Source organism: Polistes dominula, unplaced genomic scaffold (genome assembly GCF_049000335.1).
Source record: "Polistes dominula isolate Pdom_NZ unplaced genomic scaffold, Pdom_raw_medaka contig_77, whole genome shotgun sequence".
Lineage (NCBI taxonomy): Eukaryota > Metazoa > Arthropoda > Insecta > Hymenoptera > Vespidae > Polistes > Polistes dominula.
The window spans coordinates 7,841,728-7,865,285 of NW_028301152.1; the positions used below are offsets into that span (position 1 = coordinate 7,841,728).

Consider the following 23,558-nt stretch of genomic DNA (forward strand, 5'->3'; position numbering starts at 1 on the left):
CGTGGTTCAAAGAGTTAAATTATTAATAGTATTTTTTGTATAAATAGTATTATAATAAGTATTAGAGTATTTTTAGTATAATATATAATAAGTATAATAAATAATAAATTATAATAAAATAAATTATAAAATAAGTATTATAGTATTAATAGTATGTTTTTTTTTTGTTTTTATTTTTTTTTTTTTTTTTTAATAAAACATTTCAAAATTATTAATTGGCTAAACTTAATCCATTAAGAAAAAATAATAATAATAACGGGAGAAAACAGTTAGATCTGCAAATTAACTTCCATAAGTTATAATATTTTTTTTTCATCCTTTTCTTATGATGATTAATGAAGGTTCCTGAAAGAACGGCGTAATGCGTCTTCGACGTCAAGCAATGGAACTTCTGGCACGCTAACGGATCTTGAAATCGAGGAGATTCGTCGTAACATCGATCGGATAAACTTCGAGCAAAAGGTTTACAATGAGGAAGCGTTTGGTCCACTTGCCGCTGATGCACCGATCATCGTCGTCCAAGTTCACGTTAGGCTGACCTACTTGAGGCACCTGATCGTCTCTCTGGCACAAGCCAGGGGCATAGAACAGGCTCTTCTTGTTTTTAGTCATGACGTGTGGAATCCGGACATCAATTACTTAGTTCAGAGCGTTGACTTTTGTCGTGTCATGCAAATATTTTATCCACATAGCATACAAACGCATCCTAGAACATTTCCCGGGGAAGATCCGAACGATTGTCCGAGAAACATTCACAAAGAACAGTAAGAAAATATTTCAATTTCAAATTCTTTTCACAAGATACTTTTTAATTCTAATTGTAAACCGAACACAAGACCACTAAAGTAACTGTAGGAATGTGTAGGTTACAAAAGAAAATGGAGATAAAGGTCTCCTAAAAGCTATTTTAGCTAACACAAAAGATAAAAAAGGTTTCCAACCGCAAGGCACGTCTTTCAGTCTTGTATCTTCAAGTATTCAATATCATTGGTTCCTAAAACAACATTAGAAGTCTATAGATACCTGAGCCTCAAAGCACAGCAGGGTTCTTTTTACAATTGGGATAAGTCGAGTCAGGGTCTAAAAGGTTTACAGAAACAAAAACTATTTTGGACTACCTGATATTTAAAAATTCAACTGATATTTTAGGATCAAATGGTTGGAGATTGAAACTCTTATTTTTCCTTTTTAATCTTATACTTAAACTTTTCAATCATAATTTTATAGTCTAATTTTTATGTAAACAATCCCAAATATGTTTTTGTGTTCTCGAATTTTCAGAATTCTGACTCGAATCCCCTAAAATTTTTACTCATACAAACATAAACAAATTTAAACGTTGTTATATATTCTTATTAATTTTGTTCATATTATTTTACAGAGCTTTGTATTTAAAATGTATCAACGCGAAGCATCCAGATCTTTATGGTCATTATCGGGAGGCAAAGTTTACACAAACGAAGCATCATTGGTGGTGGAAAGCCAACAAGGTCTTCGATCAATTAACAATAACGAAAAATCATACGGGTATGGTCCTATTCCTTGAGGAAGATCATTACGTAGCTGAAGACTTTCTTCATGTCTTGAGACTGATGGAACGCACCTGCAAACACAGCTGCGAACGTTGCAACGTTCTTTCCTTGGGTACATACCTCAAGACCTACAACTATTTCGCTGACTTCAGTCGTAAAGTGAGTAAGAATTCTAATAATAAATCTAACTAAATTGAAATCAATTGAAACAATGTAAGTCTTTCTATAACATCTATTGCGAGGAGTGGGCACTAGCCGATTTACACGCTGGATTTACACTATGCTTTATTATGATACACTTTACACTCTTTTAACAAATATTACGTTTTTATGTATTATCTTTTAAAATTGCATTTTATAATCGGAATCTTCTATATCAGAAGAAGGAAAATTAAAACAGAAAAAAATTTGCGCCTAATTTCTGTACATAAGCTCTAAACAAATCAAAACAAAACAAACGCTTGGAATTTTGGTTATTTCATTTACAGGAATTTCATTGGATCATAACACATTTTCACATCATCGCTGAACTATCGTGTCTTTAGTTTATCTTTTTACGACATTGTAAATTCACTTTACACATGTAATACGATACTTGTTATCATCGATATTTAAATTTAATCTGTACTGTTATTAACTTAAACAGAAAAAAACAGAACAATTATATAACAAGTATCGTTGTAAATCTTTCATCACGCAATAAACGAGCAAGTATGCGAACAAATGAGACGTTGCAATCTTGCTCGAAATGTTGACAACACCGTCACTATAGCACAGAAAGAAATTCATCCTTTTTAAAAAAAAACAACAATCTCGTCTTCGTTTTCCAAAATTGTTGAAGTGTTTCTCTCCAAATTCTTTCAAAATTTTCCCCTGTTCCTCTTTCTTTTTCACTTCATTGTGAAAGGTATCTGTGTCGATGTTTCACGCACGCCCGATCCGTTAGTTCCTTGGCGTAAACGGCGCCTTACAAAAGGAACTACTACATGGATTAAAGAAGCACGAGTCACCGGGACTACAGAATGCTCTCATCAGTAGCAGTATCACCAGCAACATCGGCAGCAGCAGCAGTAGCAGCAGCAGCAGTAGCAGCATCAGCAACAACAATAACAACGTTGCTGTTGGCAACGTCGTTGGAGGACAAACTATTGCTGGAGTGTCGACCTATCAGAGTTCCCAAATGGTGCATGCTGCACCTTCTTGGGCTTTCCAGCTCTTACCAAGTCTCTACACCCACTATCAGAAGGTTTTCAGACCCAGATGCAAAAACACACACAAAAACGAAATATTAGAGAATTGATTAGAGACATTACAATCCTCCTATAATCCCAATCCTATTTTTCTGATAATTATCTTGAGAATATCATCCTTTGCGAATCTAAGTTCGCATTTTTGATCTTGCTTCTGTGTCACCTGGCACTTCTTCTTATTATTATTCTTCTGTATTATTCTCAATTAATCTTTTTTGCACGCTTTTATAATCCGCAATTATTCTCTAGGGTATATATTAATTATTATCATTTTAATCCAACTAATCGGATCAGCTGGTATAACGTAACCTTCATCCATCTTTTTACATAGAAAGTATTGTATTTGATCTGCATATACTCAGAATGGCACATCGAATAAGAACCATGATCATTTTCCAAGAACTGAAATTGTTATTTTTGTTACGTATAGAGTTGTCTCGTTCGATGTAACATTTCTTGCTTTTATTTTAGTCATCATGTAGGTAACGCTATTTTATTTATTTTTTTCCTGAAAAAACATCTCATTATTCAAACGACACTAGAAATGTTTTTCGTTTGTCAATCGATATTCGCTTGAACGAAATGTACAACCGAAGAACCCCACCTTTGTTTATTGTTTTCCTTTTTCTTTCTTGCTATTCTTTACTTTATGCACAAGCGTTCCTCATCCCCCTTTTTTATTCATCGTTTGGGGCACTATATTTCTTTTTTTTCAATCGTTTGGTTTTTTTTTCTACTAGCTAAGTGTAACGATAAAGCAAGTCTTGTCAACGACATATACGGTTTACCGTAGATTGTGTCGTACGGAAAAGAGTGTATACAAGTTTAATTATTGATAATGATCTCTATATAGTGCTAATAATCAATAAATGAGCTTTCCATAGGCCACATCGATTAATTCCATAAAGTTAATAATATTGATAATGTCATAATATATACTATCAAACCATTTATTATTTAATTTTTCTGATTATTGATATTAATTTCTTAATTAATGAGTAATACGAAACTTGATTCATATAAAATTTTCAACTAAATATTTACATTATTAGTATTTTAATGGAATTGATACCAAATTACGTGTTCCAGATATCGTAAAGTATAAAGAAATTTAGCTTAATTATTATAAATCAAATGTTTGATGATAACTGAAGTGCAGACACACACAAAATTGGTATTAATCACTTTGGCCTGTTAACTAACAGCTCAAATATTGATCGTATTAAATTTAGTACAGTTTCTTGATGGACGTACGAAAAGGAACGTATATTTCTAATCGATAAAGATAATAAACAAAGAAAATAATAAAATCGATCGTTATCGTTCTTTTTCCACGTACTTTCTTTAAATGAAATCTTGCCGAATCATAGATTCTAACATCGATCATTCTTCTTGACAACCTAGGCTGAGGTAATACCCTGGATATCGAGTAAACACAATATGGGTATGGCCTTTAATCGGGTCACGTGGAATAAACTAAGAAAGTGTGCCGCTCAATTCTGCTCGTACGACGATTACAATTGGGATTGGAGTCTTCAGCACATCGCTCAAACTTGTCTACCACCGAGCAGAGGAGCTGGTGCTGCTCCACGCATTGATTCCGGCCTGATTACTATGATGATGAGAGCTCCCAGAGTCTTCCACATTGGTGAATGGTAAAATCAATATCCGAATTATTTTCATTTTTTTTTTTGCAATTATCCAATATAGGATTCACTTGAAGAATTTTTATTAAGTGATCTGTGAATAATATTGTCAAGATCAATATTCTCAGTGGAGGGAAAACATATTATTTATTAACCCAATATTTAAATTGAGATTATTGTCTGCATTCAATTGTAAACAACAAAATATAAATAGATATAAATAAATTGCTACAATCCTAATTTAAATCAATAAAAATAACTAATATTAAAAATTAAATACATTATTAAACATATTTACCTGTACATTTCAAAAACTAATTGTAAGACCACACACACACACACACACACACACACACACACACACACACACACAAAAGTGGTTATAAATATAATGAAAAATATTCTAAATTTTGATCTTAATAAACATTTTATGATTTCTATAATAAATAGATAAACAATGTTTCAGCGGTGTTCATCACAAGAAGAATAATTGCGAGTCAACGGCAGTTATAGCAAAAGTTCAAAATGTATTGAGAGCTGCTAGGGATCATCTATTCCCATCGCAATTAACCTTAACGGTTGCTGGTATGGCAAAGAAGACTAAATTGAGGAAAGGTAACGGTGGATGGGGTGATGTTAGGGATCATCAGCTCTGTTGGAATATCACGATGTACCCGGACTTTGTCCTGCCTTAAAATATTTCATCAAAAACCAAATAAATAAAGAAACATAAAGAACATTCCAAGTAGGGTGTTCATAATCATAAAAGACAACGTACTATTACATACTACTTAAATAAAAAAAAAGAAAAGAAATTTAGATGCCAGCTGTACTTACCAATTGATTGTTCACATATTCCAACACTTGTCATCGATACACAGGAATCGTTTCCACATCATTTCATAAATCGGATCAGTGAACATGTTGGTCCAAGAAAAGACTCTATTTCTACGGTACGAACTCGATTTTTGTTAAGTATCGAGCTTGTTATTTTAAATATGTGTCTTTCAAATCGTGATCTCTGGAATGAGAAAGAAAAAACAAACCAACAAAATACGTCTCTCGAGATTTGTATGAATGTACGTCACCATAGTGTATATCTGCAAATGGGAATAACGAATTTATAGTATACATATATATAATATATATGTAAACATATTTATATATGTGTGTGAGTGTGTGTATTCGAGAGCTAAAAAAAGCTGTCTATATATTTCGTTAAAACAAAAACAAAATGACGGATATCACTAAAACGTGATTACTACTGCTCACATGAGAATTAAGTTTCCTCTTATTACGTTTAGATAAATTGTTGAGTGTTAATAAATCCTTCCTAATTTAAAAAACACGACGTTGACATCACTGCGAGAGAATCGTTAACAAAAATAATTAATATAAAACAATGTTTAACTATTGAAGATGACGATGATGATGAATTCCACCCCCGTACGATTTTATCGATTCTTTCCCAATTAAAAATCGTGATTTTTCAATACTGTGACATTTGTTATTAATAGTTATATAAACAATTAATTGTTATATTAGTGACTTATATAAAAAAAAAGAAAATAATCGTTGTTTAACGTATCTCAACACCATGTAATACGTTCCTATTTTTCGATGATACACAACTTTCAAGACGAAGTGAAAGTTTGTAACAAGAAATGTGTTTTTTGTGTCCTTTGGCATGGAGTAAGAGAAAGATGAAGAAGAGGATGATGATAAATAATAATAATCATTGTTTAACAAATTTTGCATCGAAGAGTATAGTCGGGCCAGCAAAGAGACTTTTTTCAAAGGATTTCGAGTTTCCGAAAGTCATACATAGGCCGAAATTTGCCCCGAAATGCGCACATACGTTGTAACTCTAGTCACAATAAACGTTGGACGATATTTCATTCCATTAATAATCAATCATTTTTATTTTTATTTATAACCACATTTATATATTTATTTATTTTTATATTCTATGTAGTATGATTCAATTCATTATCGAAATACTCGAAAGAAATTAGCAAAATTAACCCCTTAAGTTGCACGCTCGAGTTTTAACTTAATCGGCGTTGTATCACGTTGAGCCAAAATTGTTCCTTAAGGGGTTAATATTATTTTTTTGTATATTTTTATCATTTAGAAATTTATTAAATTCATTGCAATGTTCTGCAACACACATTGATAGTTATTTAATAATATATAATCATTTAAAAATTAATTAATATTAAATATCCAATTTTAAATTGAAAATAATCAGAGTAATTTAATTTTTCATATTTTAATAATTCAATAATTTTGAAAATTTTAAATATTATTTTGAACAAAAACTTGATATTAATAAATAGAATAATGCGATATGATTATTATTGATTTAAATATAATTAAAATTAAAATAATTGAGAAATGTTAATCGAATGAAATATTATCTAACAACTACTAGTCATTATGTAATAACCTATTGATAAAAAAAAAGAAAAAAATACTAATTATATGAAAATAATCAATTTTGTAGGAGGTAAACGATTAGACTAAGAATTTATTACTATAGAGAAAGGGATGCTCAAGACATCTTTAAAAAATGTAACTCATCTCAAAGAAGAAAACAAAAAGAGAGAGAGAGAGAAATAGGATTGTAATACCCTGTACATTTTATATTTATAACGATAAAATGAGATAAAAATAAAAGCGGATTAATAAAAAGAAGAAAAGAAAAATAAACAAAAAAATAAAATAAGTTAAGGTAAATATAATATGAAAGAAATATACGTACATCGAAGAACTGACGTTCTAATTTCAATTATTATTATTATTATTATTATTATTATTATTATTATTATTATTATTATTATTATTATTATTATTATTATTGTTATTATTATTATTATACTTTTAATATAAGTAAAAAGAGAAGACAATAGAAGATGAAATAATGAGATAACTCACAGTATAAAATATGCAAACTTTATAATCCTAAACGCTTATGATAAGAAGGTACGTTATCGTCGTATTCAACTTTCATGAAGTTCCCTGCTATTGGTCCCTCCAAACTATATTTTTCCACGAACTTCTTCGTTGAAAATCGACTACGGAATCTGCCATCCCTATAATTTATATCAGATAATATTTAATATGAATCACAGAGCATGGAATTGGAAATATGATTAAAGAATGCATATTATTTGTGTTGTTCAATGGACAACAAATAATTCCACGTTTAAAATGTTCTTTTCAATTTTAAAAGCAAACAATTGGATTGTTATTTAATTTTTATGTTAATAAATTATAGGACAATGTATGTAATTTTATTATATTTGTTGTACTTTTTAGTCTGTGAAGTTAATTAATTTGGTTAATGAATGACTCATTTATTGGGTCAATATTTTTCAAAAAATATTTTTAGTTAATATTTTAAATGAATGATCAGTAATTATAATAAATTATAAACTGACGCAACCCTAACATTATTTATAAATTACTAATCATTTATTTGAAATACTAATAAAAATTATTATTTAATATTGAACATAATATTCATATACATATACTGATTTATTTATTTTGCAAAATACCGTTAATTAATCAAAAAATACTGACCAAATAAATAGAAATGTTAAACGTAATAATAATTAATTATACACACCGATTACTCAATCTTCTCTCGTCAAAGGTAATAGCTCCTTGATTTTGTTTATAGAGAAGAAAAACGTAACGATGCTTTCCAGTATTTTTGGGTGGAGCTGGTCCTACATATTCAGCAATAATTTCACCTTTAGCAACATTTTCTTCAGGTATGTTTCCAACTATCCAATGACGGAATTCTCGGTTGTAGCCTCTTGTTGGAATATCAGGATCTATGAAACAAAAGGAAAAGAAATATTAATTGGAAGTTATTTTACAATTACGTAGTTGTAGTTAGTTTTATACTGAAAGAAAGTATCGCAGATTATATAAAACATAGTTCAATGTACTCGTTTTACAAACATGATACAATTTACTGAAATACTAATACTGTGATAGTGAACATTTTTTGATAGTGGATTGAAATTAAACAAGAAATGTTCTGTATTTAATTTGAGATCTTATTTTTTAAAATCAATTTACCAAACTTTAGTTAAATTTTATCTAAATGCAGGAATCACCTAAACTTCTTTTGCAATTCATAAAATAAGTCACAAATCACAGATTCATTATTGTTATACCAATAACATTATTCTGTATAATATTCCCATAAAAGAATATGGGATCTCATGTAAAACATCTAATTGTTTTCTAATCAAATTTAAACGGATGATTCCCGAATGGAAAGGTGATGACATTTAACATTTTCTCATTTGCGCATTTCAATAGATCAAAAGTAACGAAGCGAAGTCGAGCGTGCAAACAGGTTTCGAAGCTGGTGAAAGTGGTTTGTCTCTTCAATGATCTAAGGTCATTTAGGTGTCGTGTCACTCCTTTCGTACTTCTTCGAAAAAAGAAAGGATTACAGAAAAAAGAACGGTAAACAGATTTCAATCCTTATAATTTAATACTTAAGTATATCGGAAAGCAATTAAAGATTAGGTTTAAAATTTAAAAAAGATTACTTTAATAAATTAAAACTAATATTTTTTTTATCTAAAAATTATTATTATTATTTATTTTTTTATAGCACACTAATTTATGTATATATTTATATATAAAATTATTGAAAATAAAATGTTCTCCGAGTATTTCATATTTCTAAGAATTTTAACAAAATATTTTAAGATATTAATATTTTTGCAAAATTCTTATTAATTATGGGATTGTTTAAAAATATATAAATATATATACCTGTCATAATAAGCGTATAAAGGACACCTCCATCATGTTTATAATGAATTTCAGGAATCTCTTGTGTTTGAGTAGGCGTCAATTCGGTTCCCAGATCAACTACGTTTTTACCATACTTGACCTGCATTTTAGAAACTCGTTATAGAAATTGTATGATACTTGATATATATTCTTTTTTTGAGCTAGTACGTCAACAGATCTTTTTGTTAATTAATTATACTTTATGAATTAATTTAAGTAGATTAATAATAATTGATATTGTACGAAATATACCTCAATTTTCTCGGTGGGAACGCTTTGCAATATATCAGGTTGAATATTTGCCGTTTTAAATTCCGATGCAACGTCCGCGAACACGAAAGTTGTTAAGCTAAGAAAAATTCCTAAAAATAATTGTTATTTTTTTTAATGTACAATAATTTTAAACAATTCTTATATAATCCTATATGTTAATATCTTATCATGTATTTTTTTCCTTATAAAGATCATTTATGTTTGTGTTATATTTTCTATACAATTTAAAAAAATTAAAAATTCAGTAAAATAAAAAATAATAATAAAACATACCTAAAGATTTAAACATCTTCATCCTTGTTGCGATACGAACGACTGCAACGATGTAAGTATGTTACCATAGAAAATGAATGTCTTATTTGAAGTCATCCCCACCAAGATTCTCTTCCTACCAAGGACAATAAAAGTATCTTTAAATTACTATAGATAAATAATTTATCGTTTTTGTTTCTTAAACAAATGACTTATAGATTAGATAAGAAAAAATATACGCAAAATACGTAGTAAAATCTGTATACATATTTATTGTATAAGAATAAGATAAAAAGTAAGAGAAAATAACAAACAAACTTATCTATATATCAGAACTTTATTAAAAATCATTAATACAATATTATTTTTATATAACCCCTACAACAAATTATATGAATATTCTCTTTTTATCATGTTCTACAGTAATTGATTATTGTAAAATAACTAAATAATATTATTGGAAGCAAAATTCTTTAAGCACCGAGTTGCTTGTACAAAATAGGTACATAATCATCATATTCAGCTTGGTACATGTTTCCAGCAATGGGATCACCAAGGTTATACTTCTTTGCAAACTTCCTAATAGAAAATAGACCACGGTCATCTGCACTTCTGTTAGTTAAACGCTTCTCATCAAAAGTTAACTTCTTAGGTTGTTTATAAAGAAGGAAAACATAACGATGAAGGCTGGTTCCTTCTGGGGGACCAGAGCCGACATACTCTGAGAGAGTTTCACCTTTACTGATGTCATTGCCAGGTATATTACCAACTAACCAATGATGCCATTCACGGAATTTAGGATCTTTTCTACTTGGTGCATCAGGATCTACAAAAAAAAAAAGAAAAACGAGATGTGTATAACATCAATTTTTTCCTATAGTATTGAATTAATTTCTTTATTTGATAAATATAAATAAAATCAACTTACCAGTCATACAAAGAGTATAAAAAGTGTTAGCATCCGCAGCCCATTTAACCGTAGGTTGATCCTTAACTTGAGTAGGAGTTAAAACTTTACCAACTTCAACAACAAGATTATTGGGATAGGATACATCCAGTAAGGTGGATGGAGCCTTATCAATGACGTCGGGAACAACCCCATGTTTTTGCAATTCCCCAGCCATGGAAGACATTAAACGAGTTGCTGTATTAAGTATTGGCTTTTTAACGATGGAAGTAACTATAAAAAGAAATAGATAATATCTTCAAAATGATTAACTCTTGTCACTTTGACTATTAACAAGCAAATGTTTCTACAATTAAATAAACAAAATCAAGCGTTGTTGATTTGTTGCTAACAGCTGCTACTACGTTAAATCACTGCTAACCTGGACTCTTATTTTTAATGGTATGAAACAAAATGTAATTGGCAAACCGGATGTTAGATGATTTGTCTAGCTCTGTTACTGAGTGAGTGCTACTTATGTTATATACAAATACAAATGCAAAAAAAATGATCAACGTTGTGATGTAATTGAAAATAATGATTGGAGGATGAGTAGGTAGTTATTATTATTTCTTTTTGTGTGTGTACTTTTGTTTTTATTAGTTTTTAGTTATTACTTGTATTGAGAATAAGCATTTTCGTGACGTTTAACACGTTTATAAATTTTTACACGCACACTATTGAAATTCTATCGATCCTTTGAAAAACAAAACAAAATATAAAATGATTTTATTTCAAACTTATGGAAGATAGAATAATAAGTGAGCAAACAAATGGAACTTAATCAGATATAATATATACATGTACCGGCTAGTAACGAGTTAAATTACGAAATTATACGGACTTATACGAGTTTTACCGAACGATCATGTAACATGTAAAATATGAAAAAAAGTACGCAATTAAGAACACATTGTTGCATGCAAGAATATCAGATAAAAATAGATGATGATGGAAGAATAAATCTATGAAATCTTCTACATTAATCAGTTTTATTAAATCTTTTTTTCTCAGTATTGTTAATATTATATGGTATATATTAAGGTTAATATTAAATAATATTTAATATTATTAATATTATTAAATATCATTTATTAATTATTTTTTAATAATAAATTTTTACTTATCTGAAAATGTATGTATTAAGAAGACTTTGATAATAATTATTATGCAAGTAACAATGTAGAATGTGTTACCAACTCTTGAATTATTTGAAAGAAAAATATTCTTATTTCTAATTGCTTTTCAATAATTTTTAATGATTTATTTTTAATATTTATTTGTCACATTTACGTTTAAAGTTACGTTTAACATTATTAATATTATTAATAATGCGTATCACAATAAAGATTATTATCTTTTTCTTTGCGCCATTTTGAAACTGAAATGTTTATAAAACATTTATAAAATTAATTAATGCTTACTATTAAAATTTACATTAAAAAATGATATATCATAAACTATAGGTTACAAGAAAATTAATAATAAATTAAAATATTATTCATTATTTCATAAAAATCCGATATTATAAGGATAAGTAATTTTAGATTTAAATTTTCGCGCCAAATGTAAGTTAAAGTATGCAAGCAGTATATACACATAACCAAACAAATAATCCTAGATATGTACGTACGTATGGTAAATTATTGGAAACAGTAACCTAAATTTGATAGATTTAAGATATTAATTTATAGAATTGTGGTGATTCGTATTTAACAATATCTCTTTTTGTTTTGATATTTCCATTGATCGATCAATATTTTCTTTTATAACGAAATCTCAGGTGTTATTGTCAAAATGAATATAGTACGGCATAGTGACTTTAACGTTTTAAAAAAAGTTCTATGTTCAATGCAGCGATACCTACTTTAGTTAATATTCCAATTATAATGGGGTTTTGTCGTGGAGAAAGTCTCGAAGAAATTGTCTCATACATTGCAAAGAATATTTTTATTCCATAAATAAATTCATGATAATTTCAGTGCTATTTTAATATAAGTCAAAGTTTAAAGTCTTATGTCTTATTTCAAGTGTTATTGATTTAATTAATACACATAATGGATATACGAGGAATAGAAGTGACAAATCAACTTAGAGTAAGTAAAAATTAGAATAATATTCTTATTTAAATGATTATATTTATTTACATTTAATAATAATAATAATAATTTTTGGTTATAATTTTCTTTTAGAGTGCTATACGTGCTAAGTTATTAGAGTTAGGAGTACGCTACGATGAGGAATTACCAGATTACATTTTAGTAATGGTAGTGAATAAAAAGTCACGTCAACAAATGCACGAAGACTTAAATTTATTCTTAGAAGACAGTACAACTCCATTTGTAGATTGGTTGCACGATCAAGTTTTAAAGAAACTTCAAAAAGTAACAGTTGCTAAGAAGAAATCATCAAAAGAATTTGTACCTACTGTTGTTGTTAAACAAGAAGAGGAAAGAAAAAAAGGAAAACATCTACGACATCTTTTTTGGAAGATCATACAACTGACCAAAGCGGAACCGAAAAACCTACTGTAAAAAATATTAAAGATGACAAAAGTTTGCATAAACCGGTCACCAAGATAACTTTGTTGAATCAGAGTAACAATGATAATGTTAAAAGTACAGATAAATGTCCTAAACTTGTACATAATGAAAATAAATCTAGTAACGTTTCAACACCTATAAATAATCAGATACAAGAAAATATTGTTACAAAAGATAACACTTCATTAGAAGTTACAAAATCTAGCACTGAAGTTAATAAAAATACTAAGACACCTAATACTTCAACAAGAATTTTAAAGAGACCTTTAGAGTCTGGAAATGAACATAATGAATCTTTGGAGAAAAAGGATAACGATGGGAAATTATCCAAATCTTTAGAAGAGAATGACACTTCTCCAGAAGATAATGTTAAAAAACTGAAATCATTTGTTGTTTCTGTCAAGAATCGTCTTGGTGTTGCTTCACCAAGAAAAAAATTTGAAATTTATAGACAGAAGGCTGATAATGAAGCAAGACACAAACAATTAGAAAAAAGATTCGATAAGAAACGATTTAATAATATTAATTCACAACGTAATAGAAATTTTGAACTGGAGGAACGTGCAAAGAGAAACAGGGAGATAGAAATAAGACAACAAGAAGTTGATAGAGCAAATGATATTAAAAGTCGATTGGGTACCATTAGAAATGATCGATCTAATAAACTGATTGATATCAAAGATAAAGGTAATCCTAATTTCAAATCTAAGATTTTACCTGACAAATTGGCGGGTAGTATAAAAGATCGGCTAGGAATAGGCAACGCTCATAGACTTCAACTGAAATCAACGCTAGATACAGTAGAATATAAGACTAACAAATGCTTGGAACAAGATCGTAATACTTTAATAAGCAACAAGAATATTAAAACTAGATTAGGACCATTAAAAAATAATTTCAAACCAGTGAATTCTAAAAATTATTTGAATCCATTTGTTCAATCTTCCAATGTTAGCAAAGATGAGGATCCACCAGAAGTTGGTATTGAAGAAGAATTAAATGACGAAGTGGATGAAGAAGTAAATTCGGGTCCTCTTAAATCTCATATAATAGCTGTAAAAAAATCCATACCGCCAAAGACTGAAAAAAAACGAATTAAAGCTATAGACAAAGTTAATAAAAAAATATCTAATAATGTGGACGATGAAGAGATTGAAGAATCTAAGCTTCCCAGTAAAGTTATTGTGACGCCAAGACCTTTGAAGCCATTGCAACCTCTTCAGAAACGTGCGACGCAATCGTTATTACTCAGAGCAGTTGCTGAAGCCAATCAATCGGTTGTTAAACAGAAGAATCCAGAACCATGTTTAATGGTATGTATAATGTGATAACGATTCATTTTTGATTTGTTAGTAATTATTGTTTGAGAGGATATCCCAAACTGATTCCGATTTTTTATTTATGTTCTGTAGCTGTTTAATAACTGATTACTTGATATGAAGACAAATCAAGAGTCCAACATTTCTATAAAAAGTGCTCAAAAGTATGAACGGTATATAGTTATCGTAATAAGCGTTAATTTAAGGGATGTTGTTATTAAAATTAATTGCATTGTATATAGTTAGGATGGAAAGGAAAATAAAATCTTACCTGTTCAAGTCAATTCTCAGTTTTTATTTTTAACATTACAATACATATTTTTATATATGTGTATACATAATATATATATATATATATATATATATATATATATATATATATATGTATATATATATATACTTATAGAATAAGTATATAATATATATATGTATATATTATATACTTGTAGAAAAAATTGTTTCCATTTTTTTTATGTATTTAAGATATTATCATTTAATTAAAGAATCACTTTTGATAGGAGAAGAAACCAGTTTTGAAGCATCTTAGGCCAGCAGCAGCTCCATCGAGGGAATTAAGCCAAAGTTTGTCTGTACGTTTTAATGCTAATAAGAGGCTCGTCATGGAGAAAATTCAAGTTGAATTAAATACAGCGGATTCTACTGAATCAGAACCTAAACCTTGTAAGTTTTATGACATATACGAATATTATACAAGTAACAATTATTATTATTATTATATTAATATTATTTTAATTATATAGATATGCCACATGTCACTGACGAACACATGGGGGTTGTGATGTCTCTATTCCAAAGAAACGATAATAACCAAAAGTTTTTAGTTACTTTAAATGGATATAATAATAATCATACAAAAGAAAAAACTAGTTCTGATGACGAAGAACGTTTAGAAATGGAGGTAACGTAAATCGTTAATTCAAATCATGAAACTGAAATATTTACTTCATCTATTTATTTATTTACTCTTTGTTTTGTTTAGGTAAACGAAGACGATGAAATGGCATTGTTAACAGTACAGAATGATACCCTTGTACCAAGTGATTCGGATCCAAACGTTCTACGGATAACTGACTTGGATGATGATGCTGATTCAATTATAAAAGATATAAATGAAGAGAATAATGAAAATTGTAACATAGAAAATGTAGAAGTTGTTGAGAATATACAAACAAAGAGAAGAAAATTGAGTCCAATAGTATACAATAGATCTCACTCACCAAGTCCAGTAGAAGTAAAATCTACAATAGTTTATGGTAGTAGTGTAACGACGACTAAACGTAAATATAATTTTATTATAACATTTAAACAAACAAAAAATTAATGATGATCAATAATAATTACCGTATTTTTTTTTTTTTTAGGTAAAAAACCAAACATTGAGAGCAGTGTATCAACGGTGATCGATAAATCAAAAGAAAAATGTCGATATTGGCCTAATTGTACTCTCGGAAACAAATGTGCATTTATGCATCCCACAGTTATATGCAGGTAAATATTAACAAATTATTATTTCAATCTTAATCGTATTACGTATATTTAGTAAAATATTTATTGAATTATTTAAACAGTGCATTCCCGGCTTGTAAGTTTGGAGACAAATGTGCGTACAAACATCCTAAATGTAAATTTGGATTATCTTGTACAAAATTAGGATGCGCATTTTCTCATCCTACTCAACAATGCAAATATCATCCTTTCTGTAACAAACCTAATTGTCCATATTCACATCCTGTAACGACACACGCAGTGCTTGTACCCGAAGCAAACACTCAAAGAGCTAAATTCACATGGCGAAGAAGCGATTGAGTAAACAAATATTTGTTAGATCTTATTAATGTGAGATTTTAATAGATCTCTTAAGGATTAAATTGTACATATTTTAATTCGTTCATAATATTAATAATAATAATAATAATTACATAGACTTATTGCCAACTTTGTACAAAAAATGGGAATGAAACAAAAAGAAAAAATATTAAACCGAAAATTAGTATTTGAGTCTTTCACGATTTATCTACATTATTATACGTATTATTATATATATATAATAATATATATATAATAATAATATATATAAACGTATGTATATATATATGTATAGAATACGTGCTACACAAAATGTAATTTGCATTTGTTAAATAGATATAGTTTCTTTTACGAACACGCCGCTTCAAATATTGTGAATAATATTCAATTTATTTCATCATTTACCATTGCAATGAAATAAAATATTGTTCACCTTATATATATTGACCGGTACTGAAAGTCTAGAAAAAAAAGAAAAACATATTAAATAATATAGATAACTTATTATACACATTAAACACACATACACACACATATGTAACAGTTAAAAATTTAAATGAATTCAAAATCGTTAATAAGAGTTATAAAATGATGTGTGAATGAAATAAAAAAGAATAAAATAAAATAAAATAAAATTCCCATTGACAAATTATGGAATAAAAAAAGATAAAAGTAGACAAATAATATATTGTATTATGCTTATATATATTAAATAATTTTTGTTGTCTATATCCTATTACCTTAAAAGTTTCAGTTTTCACATTAACAGTTTAGAGTTGAAATATTTTTAAAAAATCTGTACGTTTAATTAACACTAATATTCTTATTAAAGAATTATTATAGTTTTTATTGCATTCAATTAAATAGTGAGATGTAGGAAATAGAGAATATAGAGGTTCCAACATATTTCTATCACACCAATAATTATCTTGCATGTATAATATTAATTAATATTAATATAATTCATATCTTATAATAATTATATTTGCACATTTGAAGGTTCTTTATTTATATTACCTCTATTTTACATAATATTATTCTTGAAAGATTTAATTTGCAAAATTATGAACTGGAAACTATTTATATTTAAATAAAATTAACTCTGGAGCAAAGGGTTGATATGAATCATTTAGTTGTGATTGACAAGTATACTCGTCATGCAGAAAAGTAAGGTAATAACCATTTATTATTTAAATTGTAATTTTACTGAAAATTACAAAATATTCGTCAATTTCAAGATATTTCAAATATATGAAAACAAGGATAAAATAAAACGGAACCAAAAATATAAATAATTATTATAAAAATATTGTATAAATAATATTAAGAAAGTAGAACAAACTCGGTCGGCTAGTTAAACCTAACGTTGCGCGTTTAATCTAGAAATATTTTCTAGATTTATATACCATATCTTTAAAAAATAATCCTACATAAAAATGTTTACATTAGAATTATAGAAAGAAAATATTAGATTTAGTATGTGAAATTATCATTTTTGTATTGTACCTTTGCATTGTTCTTTACTAAATATCATTCAACAACGGCAGATTTAATTTGATTAAGTAATTACTTTTTTAAGTAGTTAATTTTTTACTTTCATATATGCAAACTATTTGATTAAATTAATGAAATAAATATCAGTAATAAAATGATTAATTTAATACAAAAATAAAACAGATACAATTTAGATACATACTTTTCAAAAAGGTTACCAAAACTAACTGGTTCATTAATATTAATTAATATTATATATGTTATATATATGTACATGTATATATACATACATGCATAGAATTGAAAAACCCAGCACTTCATTTCTCAGCGGACCAGAGAAACACAATTGTTTTGAAAAATATGTAAAGTATTACAAAATAAATCGTACGTATAAAAAATAAGAGATTAAAACTAAAATAATTCAATAATTAAAATTTCTATATATTATATAATTTATCTTCTAATTTAAATTTGAAAATTTTCTAATTTTTGATGTAATAGAAAATCGCTTTCTCTGACAATAGCTCAATCAGACTTTGTCAATGATTTTTTTAAACTTTATACATTTGTAGGGGTCCATCAGAATTATAAACTGTGGAAGCAATAAGATCCACAAGAAATAAAAGGTTCTAAACCTATTACACATTAAAGGGTTGAAAAGTTTTGAACTTACCATTAGGAGTTTTTTCAACCACAAAGAGGTTTGAAAAATGTTGAGCTTTACTCATGTATAATGTAATGAACTTTTTATTTTCTTGGTAATAGCTATGTATTCGGTCTTACTGTTTGCACATTGTATATGGGACCTAATAAATCCCAAAACTGTGTGAATTTAACAAAAAAATTGGTATTAATTAACGTTATTGTGTGGAGCTATTGTAAATCAAATCAAAAATATGAAAATAATAAAAAATATAAATAAACGTGAAATATATAATATATATATAAAATACATACATATGATTAATTAAATTTATTCCATATATGGTTGGTCATTAAATTAAATTTTATATTATATAGGGCAGTTTTAATTATGCATTGAAAATAATCTATTTATTATATATCGATGAACTTCTTTCTTGTTATTTTTTATTATAACACACAGAGAACAATTTCGAGTACAAGTCCACAAGTGGATTGATGATAATGATGATGATGATTATGAGTGACGATAATGGTGATAATAATAATAGTAATAATAATAATAATAATAATAATAATAATAATAATAATAATAATAACAATACCAGCTTAATGGTGAGAAAGTAATACCTACTTGCACAAAAATAATAATAATAATAATAATAATAATAATAATAATAATAATAATAATAATAATAATGCATTTGGTTAGGTTAACATAACAACATCAATTTTTGATGAAAATTCTCATCAATGATTTTTCATCTAAACTTTGTTAAATAGTAATAATAAAAAAAAAAAAAAAAGAAAAAACATGCATCTAATGTAAATGCATTTTTATGTTAAGCGTGCACTAGCAATTAAAACATTCTAATCAAAAAAATTATTAATAATAATTATAAGAATAAGCCGTTTTATTCTTCTTCTTCTTTTATTCTTTATTTGCATTTCGTTTTGTTAATTTAATGTTTAGTTTAATTACACTGAATTTTTTTGTATTAATTACGTTAATAGGTTGTTTATGTATGCATGTATATTTATATATATGTATGTATGTATCCGTATTTTGGATTTTTTTTTCGATATTAGATTAACATGTACGAAAGTTGAAAGAGAAATGAAAATTTTGATGGAAAAAAATAGGAAAGAAAATTGACAATTCGTATTGTTTTTTAGTTTTTTTTTTTTTTTTTAGAGAATTGTTTTTTAATATTTTTGAATGCGAATCTTTTGACGAAAATTTTCAATGTTGTTTACGTATTTTATTTCTTTTTTTTATTATTGTTATTATAATATGAATAATAATTCTCAAATAATCGATTATCACGGTAAAACTTTATCTTTGAATATTATTTCAATTTCTTTTTTATTTATTTATTTTTTTCATTTCAATACGAATAATAATTTTCAAAATAATTGATCGTATCAAATGGATTTCAAATTTGAAAATTTAATCTTACTATAATGTTTTTAATTGTCCCATGTAAACGTAAAAAATTCTATATTATTACTGTATACATAAAACATAGAATATTCTAACGTGTAATCTATTTTATCGCGATAGAGAGAGTGTTATTTTTTATTTATTTATTTAATTCATTGCTTCTTGTTTACTTTATTTCAATTTTCACGTTCCTTCATCTTTCTTTTTTCTTTTGTTACTACTTTTATTAAAATTACGAGTTTATTTAAGAGAATCGTCACACTTGAGGCTTATTTGGACCTTTCCAACCATAAACATGTTATATCTATATATGTGTAAGTATGTTAATTCATACACTCAATATTATTTTATTATTTTTTCTTATTTATTTCCATATTTTTCCTTCCTATACCTTTTTTTATTTCATTTAAAATATGTATATTGTTTTAAATTTAATTTTTAACTCCGTTGTCTCGAAATAATTGCATTTTAGTTGCAATAAACAAATCTGAAAATAAACAAAAACAAAAGATGATCGGATAAATGGATAAATTACACACACTCATACACACACAGAACAAACATACTCAACTACATTCATTCATTTCTTTCTCACAAACTATTAATTAATTAATTTTTTTGTATAATAATCATAAGTTTCGTATATAAATCTATTTTATTAATATTATTATTATTATTGTTATTATTATTAATATTATTATTATACTTATTATAATTAATATTTTATTATCGTTATTATTATTATTATTTTAATTAAATGTACTGAGCAATGTTCGGCAGTATTTAATTCAATAGACGATTAATGATTACAATTCGAAATATTTCATTATCAATCGCAATTATAATTGCTATATGTGATAATGATTAATCATTATATAAATAATTATTATTTTAAATCGAATTAAGTATTGCCTAACAGTCGTACTTGGGGCACTTCGAGAAATCTTTCCTTCTTTTTCTTTTTTTTTCTCTCCCTCTCTCTTTTTATCAGAATTACATACAACCTCTCTCTCTCACATTCTCTCGCATATATCACACGCATATTATTTCTCATCGTTTTAAACGTAATAACACACATTATAATTCATTACACACTCACGTACTTATTATTTATCTAATTTTAATGGATTAAAAAAAGAAAAGAACAAAAAAAAAACGAACATTTCGGTGTCAAGGCTTTTACAAATTGTTTATAAGTTTATCCTATTTTTTTTCCTATTTTCTTCCTATTTTTTTCCTATTTTTTTTCTTTTCTTCATTTTTCTACATTTCTCGACGATTAATCAATCTCAATCAATTAATTTAATTTAAATAATATTCATTATTTAATATAAGGATAGCACATTTGGACTTCTCGTTTTTATTTATTTTTTTATTCAAATGTCAATAAAAATGATCGCAGGAAAAGAACAAAAAAATTAGGAACGTCGTCTTTAGATTTAATATTATAATAATAATAATAATAATTAGTATTATTTTTATTAGTATAATTATTATTACACGTCATCGGTGTGCGTGCGTGCGTGTTTTGCCCATCATCGTGCAGTCGAGTTAATTCCATTTTGTTTCGTTTCTTCATTTATTTATTTATTTATTTAAATCTATATTATTATACTCTTTTCGGGAAAGAGTATACATTTATTTTTTATTTATCAAAATTGTATAATATACGATCGTTATAATATAAAAGATCTTCACATTTACGACAACCCTGTTCCTATTTGGTGCATTAATTTCTTTTTTTTTTTGCACAATATTTGCAATTTCCTTTTTTATGTTGTTGTGTATTTTTTTGCTTTTTCTCCTATTATTTATTTATTTATTTATTTATTTGCTAAGAAACAATAATGACGATAGAAATTTATTTATATGAATAAATGTATATTGCGTACACACATACACACACACGTGTAAATTAATAATTGTTTTCTACTTAGATATGTTTTTTTTTATCTTTTTTATTTTTAAACAAACACGCAATATCGATTGATGATAAACAAAAAAAAATTTGCAAAATAAAAACTTAAAACAAAAACTACACGCATTTTTATTTAGTTTTTCTTTTTCTATTTCTATTTCGTTCAATAAAATATTTTAAACATAATGTGTGTGTATGTGTATGAGTGTAAATATATATATATATTTATGTATAATATAATATAATATATAATATAATAATATATTATATATATATAATTACAAGTAATTATTTAGTTTGTTTAGTTATTATTATTATTATTATAGTTCTAATATTTCACTAGATTTTTTATTTTTTTTTTCTTTGTTTACTTTTATTTATATATATAATATATATTTAATGTCCTTTTATTAGCGAATTCGCGAAAAATGTTACCAATTCGCATAAATTTTATTATAGTGTTTGGTTTTTTTTTGTTGAAGAAATTTCGTACGTGCGATATCTGATTATTGGTGACGATTCGATTAATGATGATACGAGCTCAGTTTCTTTTTGATTTTATCACAGGAGCTCTCTCTCTTTCTCTTTCTCTCTCTCTCTCTCTCTCTCTCTCTCTCTCTCTCTCTTTCACTTTCAGCCTTTTTAGCAAGGTTTGTTGTTGTGTTTTTTTTTTTCGTTTTATGTCGCACGACGTTTTGACACTTTATTCAAATGTATTTTAATTATATGCATTTTTAAATTTGGGTCGATGAGTTTATCAATGACAAATTATTTGTATTAGTTACGAGAAGAAAGAAAGAAAGAATGAAAGGAAGGAAGGTAGAAGATAAAGAAAACAAAAATATTGTAAATTAATGAAAAAATATGTTGAAAATATTTTTTATTAACCCTCTATAACACTCTATCGCAATTTAAAAAAAAAAACACTTAACTTAAACATTCATTTTATTTTATCGAAACAAAAATTATTAAGTATGTTTCAGATGTATTTTAAATATTTTTTAAGATCATTAAATTGTAATTATAGTACAAATATTGTAAAATATCACATTACATCAAATATTTTTTTGTAAATAAGAACAAAAAGTTAGGTTATAGAGGATTAAACGAACATAAAAATGTAGACAAAAACAAACAATTTTCTTCTTTTATTTTTCTTTTGACAAATCTAATTTAACGAAACGAAATATCAAAGGGTCAAGTAAAATAATTCTAAGAAACAAAAGAATAAACAAAATACACTCTCTTCTTCTTCTCGATTCGGTCACAGAGTAACTGAATAATTCTATTTCACTTTGGAGAGTTCAATGCTGGATCATAAAACGTCAATTTTCGTATACTCAGAGTTTTTAGTATATCATAGTTCTTCTTTGTATTTATTTTTATATATCGCAATTTATAATCAAATTTACTTTTAATTAATTAGATCTAAGCACTCGTATCGCGTAAAGATTCTCACGTTGATAATAGAAATAAAAAAATAGATAGATAGATAGATAAGATCGATCAAAGTATTTAATCGAGCGTCTAAAAAAATTAATCCTAAAATGTCGAATATAAAAAAAAATAGGGAAAAAGAAATAGAAGAAGAAAATATACTTCCTATAGTATATTTATACTATATATATATATATATATATATATA

The 23,558-nt window shown here is 26.8% G+C and overlaps 4 protein-coding genes across 16 annotated transcripts in view; 2 read left to right on the top strand and 2 right to left on the bottom strand.

Annotated features, from left to right (window-relative positions):
* Mgat2 (alpha-1,6-mannosyl-glycoprotein 2-beta-N-acetylglucosaminyltransferase) overlaps nucleotides 1-5,247 on the top strand; it is a 41,898-nt gene extending 36,651 nt beyond the window's left edge. For 8 of the 9 annotated variants that reach the window (XM_089178322.1, XM_089178320.1, XM_089178325.1 and 5 more), the window contains 5 exons: nucleotides 342-764; nucleotides 1,382-1,691; nucleotides 2,479-2,778; nucleotides 4,187-4,437; nucleotides 4,895-5,247. In XM_089178322.1, coding sequence (XP_089034448.1) covers nucleotides 342-764; nucleotides 1,382-1,691; nucleotides 2,479-2,778; nucleotides 4,187-4,437; nucleotides 4,895-5,123 — 1,513 coding nt within the window. In that variant the 3' untranslated portion in view covers nucleotides 5,124-5,247. The remainder of the gene's footprint in view (nucleotides 1-341; nucleotides 765-1,381; nucleotides 1,692-2,478; nucleotides 2,779-4,186; nucleotides 4,438-4,894) is intronic. The other variant, XM_089178326.1, reaches the window with a different exon arrangement.
* Nucleotides 5,248-7,202: 1,955 nt separating this feature from the next.
* On the bottom strand, nucleotides 7,203-9,976 carry LOC107068918 (protein D2). Its single transcript, XM_015325765.2, has 5 exons — nucleotides 9,802-9,976; nucleotides 9,508-9,617; nucleotides 9,235-9,355; nucleotides 8,063-8,273; nucleotides 7,203-7,523 (listed from the first exon to the last, which is right to left on the bottom strand). The coding sequence occupies exons 1-5, from the start codon at nucleotides 9,821-9,823 to the stop codon at nucleotides 7,385-7,387; spliced, it is 603 nt and encodes a 200-aa protein (XP_015181251.1). The 5' UTR covers nucleotides 9,824-9,976; the 3' UTR covers nucleotides 7,203-7,384.
* Nucleotides 9,977-10,098: 122 nt separating this feature from the next.
* Nucleotides 10,099-11,733, bottom strand: LOC107068916 (protein D2). 5 transcript variants are annotated; one of them, XM_089178329.1, is made up of 3 exons: nucleotides 11,534-11,733; nucleotides 10,709-10,960; nucleotides 10,099-10,606 (listed from the first exon to the last, which is right to left on the bottom strand). In XM_089178329.1, exons 2-3 carry the CDS (start codon nucleotides 10,911-10,913, stop codon nucleotides 10,254-10,256), a joined length of 558 nt encoding a protein of 185 aa, XP_089034455.1. In that variant the 5' UTR covers nucleotides 10,914-10,960; nucleotides 11,534-11,733; the 3' UTR covers nucleotides 10,099-10,253. The 5 variants fall into 5 exon arrangements, with proteins under 5 accessions (XP_089034455.1, XP_015181249.1, XP_015181248.1 ...); XM_015325763.2 differs by having other exon boundaries at nucleotides 11,403-11,544; XM_015325762.2 differs by lacking the exon at nucleotides 11,534-11,733 and adding an exon at nucleotides 11,344-11,527.
* A 618-nt stretch (nucleotides 11,734-12,351) lies between these two features.
* Nucleotides 12,352-21,420, top strand: Nab2 (Nuclear polyadenosine RNA-binding 2). The gene is given in 8 exon segments (XM_015325761.2): nucleotides 12,352-12,822; nucleotides 12,919-13,177; nucleotides 13,180-14,582; nucleotides 15,107-15,269; nucleotides 15,350-15,507; nucleotides 15,589-15,886; nucleotides 15,971-16,097; nucleotides 16,178-21,420. Coding segments are annotated over 8 exon segments (2,685 nt in total). The 5' UTR covers nucleotides 12,352-12,783; the 3' UTR covers nucleotides 16,416-21,420.
* The last annotated feature ends 2,138 nt before the right edge of the window (nucleotides 21,421-23,558 follow it).